The 4,687-nt window shown below is 45.7% G+C and overlaps 1 protein-coding gene across 1 annotated transcript; it reads right to left on the reverse strand.

The window, feature by feature from the left end:
- Positions 1-463: 463 nt before the first annotated feature.
- LOC138071324 (protein BEX2-like) lies at positions 464-2,035 on the reverse strand. The gene is made up of 3 exons (XM_068962854.1): positions 1,929-2,035; positions 1,405-1,482; positions 464-1,069 (listed from the first exon to the last, which is right to left on the reverse strand). Exon 3 carries the CDS (start codon positions 1,062-1,064, stop codon positions 678-680), a length of 387 nt encoding a protein of 128 aa, XP_068818955.1. The 5' UTR covers positions 1,065-1,069; positions 1,405-1,482; positions 1,929-2,035; the 3' UTR covers positions 464-677.
- Positions 2,036-4,687: the final 2,652 nt, after the last annotated feature.

Below are 4,687 nucleotides of genomic sequence, written 5' to 3' on the forward strand. Positions count from 1 at the left end.
CTGCTGCAGCCCCAGTTCAATCTATGGTCAGGGAACTAAGATCCCACAAGCTGCAAAACAGCCAAAAAGAAAAAAAAAAGTGCATGGAGGGTGTAACATGTGGGTCACCAGGACCTCTAATCTTTAAAATGAGGATGTCCTCTCTGACAGTTCTAAATTGATAAATCTGATAAACAATGAACATGGCTTTCAATTTCTGTGAAAAACACAAGAAATTATCTGTGACTGTGATACTGAAAAGGCAAGATCTAGTACTCCAATCAGCATCATTTGGGAATTTTCCAATGCAGACAAACAAAAAGAGGGAGAAAATAGAGATAAGAAAATTAAAAATATTCATAGTTCTACCATAAAGAGATACTTTTACTTTATATATTTTTAGATGGTGTGTTCATATATAAAACATATACGATTTTAAGGGAAAAAAAACAAAATGCTTTTTTAAACTGCTTTATTAACTTCACAATATATAACGAACATTTCTCCATGCAACAGTTAAAACCTTCCTGCTGACAGAAAATTACAGACTGGGTCAAAAACACAACATTTAATTAGAATCTGGTAATAGGAAACGCGAAGAAACAAGTTTAACACCAAAACGTTTACAACAAAGGAAACTCAAGAACATCTAAGTTGAGGAAGTAAGTGTCTCTTAACTTCAGGGAAAACATCAGGATTCAAGGCATAAGGCAAAACTCATCATGATGCTCATGGTAAGGGGGGTCAGTGCTAACTGCCCGAAGACTATGACTCAACTGCTTTTCCCTCAGCTTTTCCATCAGCTGCCTCACATCCTCCCCAATCCTTTCCATATTCTCTTCTCTCATCCTTGCCTGTGGCTCGCCAAGCCTCTGAGTCACGTCCCATCTATAATGCAGGATGGGCTGCCTAACACGGAACCGCCTACGATTTCCTCTAGGTACATAATATTCACTAGCACCCGAAAGGAGGGCCATAGGTTCTCTTTTATTAGCATCTTGATCCTTTCCATCTTTTTTTTCATTCTCCTGGTTGGCATCTTCCATGCTGTGATTTTTTACTGCTCGTTCCTCTTTGGACGCCATTGCTCCTAGGAGACAAAAGACGCAACAAGGGGCTATTTTCTGGGTGGAATGATCAGCACCGAGGACAGAGGCCCTACTACGCACCTCTCAAGATTCCCAGTCCTGGTGGTCAAAGGCTTTTCAAATTTTCCTTTTCCCACCTGAGAGGCCGCCTACTCCCTCTAGGGGGCCCCCAGTCCGAGCACTGGCCCCCTCCTGCGCCCCAACCCACCATTTTCCCTGCCGATCCAGGCCCAGGTCTCTGCAGGCACCAAAATGGAGGACGGGGTTGCAGGGAGCATTTGGAGTCTTAGGGTTTTCCCCACATTCCCCCCACCGCCCAACTGTCCCTCGCACCGACCTGGGCCTATCCTTGCTGTCTCCTGCTCCTCCCGATTCTTGCTGCAAGTGCGCCGCTGCAACACTTCGACTCGCAGACCTGCAGAGAGTCGGGGTGGGGGCAGGGGGCTGCTGCAGCCGGGCGCTCGGCCCCTTCCCGGGCCCAGGTCCCCTACCCCCAGCCACCCCCACCCAGTGTGCCCCGCTCCCACGCTCGGCCGCCCCCTTCCCAGCCCCCACACCCCGCACCAACCACCATTTTTTCTACCCCAAGAAGATCGGGGATGGGGCGGGGCTGTGGGAAAAGCTTGCTACGGTGCGAGAGGCAGGTGTTTGTTCGCAAAGGGCTGTTGCCCCAAGGTCTCCCGGCCCGCCCCCGACCCCAGCCCCCGGAAAGGCCTGCCGCTTTCGTCTGCCAAATGCTGGGTCGCGGGGGGTGTGGGAGCTGCAGTCTCTACTGAGGGGCAACAGGACCCCCGGGAAGGGTCCGCAGGCCGCGTCCGCTCGCCCACGCCACCTTTGTGGACCCCACTCCGGGTCTCTTACCTGCTCCCCTCGCGCCTGCCACTCTTGGGGGCCGCCCCGGCCCGCACTCCCCTCAGTGCCAGGCGGAGCAGGTACCAAGAAGCGAGCTGGTGACCGTCGGGTCTGACGCAAGAGCTGGGCGTGCGAGACTCGGCGCCGCCCGGTCACGTGGGGCATGCGTCACCGCGGAAGGCCATGCCCTCACCCCGCCCCTCCTTCCCCGAGCCGGGGGTCTCGCAGAGCCGGAGCCCGCGGGGACATCTCCCCTTGCACTCCACTCTTACCCACCCGCCCTACCCACCGCCCGGCCCCGTGACACTTGTCCAGGAGCCGGCCTCAGAGCTCTCCTTTCTTCATGTGTTCCTGGGTCTTTCTCTTCTGGCCTGGGAAGGGCAGTACTTTCCCAGGGGGCCGATGGCCATGCCCACTTCTCTTCTGAGGACTTGCGTTTTCCCTCTTGTTCCCAGGACACTCCTTCCACCTGCTGTCTTTACTTCCAGTCTCTCTTTTCCTCTACTAAAACGAGCAGAAGAAATAGGTCAGGAATAGAGCCTAGGAGTCTGGATTTTGAAAAATTCTTAATATCTTTCTGTTTTGTTCCCTTTATTTTAAACAGGAGTCTGTACTTTTTAAAATCGTTTTTATTTGAAAAAGGGTTAAAGTTTGGGGAAAAGAACCCAAACACCTGTTTCTTCTGCTAAGTCGTTATATAAATATAGACTCTACAGGCAGCTACATTTTTAGAACTTGGAAAAGGACAGGGCAGCTGATGGTTCCTCTTGTGAGGGTCCCCTAGATTCATGAGGCCCTTCCATGAAGTGAGCCAATAAGTGTGTAGCGCAATAGAGCCTTGTTTGTTTTTCAGAACTAAAAGAACAACAGAAACTCCGTTACAAAGTTCTGATTCAAAAGGCAGTAAGTATGTCTGTTTGCAAATCGCATGAGCATGTTGATAAATTCTTGAGGCATCTATAATAAACCTACTATAGAACTAAGAATTTAATTTAGCAGACTTGTAGTTATAGATATACAGAAACTCAGTTGTGATCCTGCATGCTAGCAATGAACAATTGGAATTGGGGTAAATTTAAGAAAACATGAAGAAAACTTATACACTGAAAACTACAGACCACCAAAAAAAGCTAAAATCAAAATGAATGTGAAAATAAACCATGGTCCTTGATCCAGAAATTCAGTACTGTTAAGATATTAATTCTCTTTAAGTTGACCTATAAATTCAGTGCTTCCCTTGTAGCTCAGTTGGTAAAGAATCCGCCTGCAATGCAAGAGACCTGGCTTCCATTCCTGGATGGGGAAGATCCCCTGGAGAAGGAAATGGCAACCTACTCCAGTATTCTTACCTGGAGAATCTCATGGACAGAGGAGCCTGGTGGGCTACAGTCCACGGGGTGGCAAAAGTCGGACACAACTTAGCTACTAAACCACCACAAATTTAGTGCTGTCAAATCATACTTGCAGCAGGAAACTTCATATAAATTGACAAACTTTGTTGTTGTTTAGTTGCTAAGTCCTGCACGACTCTTTGCGACCCCATGGACTGTAACCCACCAGGCACCTCTGTCCATGATCTTATCCAGGCAAGAATGCTTGAGTGGGTTGCCATTTCCTTCTCCAAAATTGACAAACTTACCCTTCCCCCAAATTTATATGGAAATGCAAAGGGCCTAGAACAGGCAAAATAATTTTGAAAAGAAAAACACAAATCTGGAAAATTGCATTATCTAAGTTCCAGACTTATGATGTAATTTTACAGAGAGTGGAGTATACAGACACTGGACTTACAAAAATTAAAAACTACTCTTTGAAAGCTACGGTTAAAAAATGAAATGGGAAGCTGGGAGAAAATATTTATAATATGTGTAACCAACAAAAGGTTTGTATCCAGAAGATGTATAAAGAACTCAAATTTAAAAATAAGAAGGTAGCAATGCAATTAAAAATGATCAAAATAAATAATATATGAAAAATTTGTAAAAAGATGATCAGAATGAACAAAAATGTCACAAAAGTACATATACCAATTACCAATGAGCTCATGGAATTATAATCTCATTAATCATCAGGAAAATGTAAAAAAAATACAGAATAAAATACCACCGCATACTCATCAGAGTAGCTAAAATTTAAGTCTGACAATCTTAAGCATTTTTGAGGATATGGACAACTGAAATTCTCATTCATTGCTGGTAAGAAGTTCAATCACCTTGACAGATTTTAACAGTTTCTTGAAAAGTTAAACTTACACTTAACCATCTGTCCTGGAAATTTCACTCTTAGGAATTTTCCCAAACAGAATTTAAAATATATTTCCTCAGAAAGACTTGCACAGGAATGCTCATAGCAATTCCATTTATGATAACCCCTAAATGGATAAAATCTAAAAGTCCATCAAGAAATGAATGAAAAAATTGTGATGCACTCATGCATTAGAATACTTTGAAGCCATAGAAAGGGACAAAGTACTGGTACAAGCAATGACAGAGATGCATCTGAAAAAATATCATGTGTAGGGAAAGTTCAGTTCAGTTCAGTTGCTCAGTCGTGTCCGACTCTTTGCAACCCCATGAATCGCAGCACCCCAGGCCTCCCTGTCCATCACCAACTCCTGGAGTTCACTCAGACTCACTCACGTCCATTGAGTCAATGATGCCATCCAGTCATCTCATCCTCGGTCGTCCCCTTCTCCTCCTGCCCCCAATCCCTCCCAGCATCAGAGTCTTTTCCAATGAGTCAACTCTTCGCATGAGGTGGCCAAAGTA

Source organism: Capricornis sumatraensis, chromosome X (assembly GCF_032405125.1).
Source record: "Capricornis sumatraensis isolate serow.1 chromosome X, serow.2, whole genome shotgun sequence".
Taxonomy (NCBI): domain Eukaryota; kingdom Metazoa; phylum Chordata; class Mammalia; order Artiodactyla; family Bovidae; genus Capricornis; species Capricornis sumatraensis.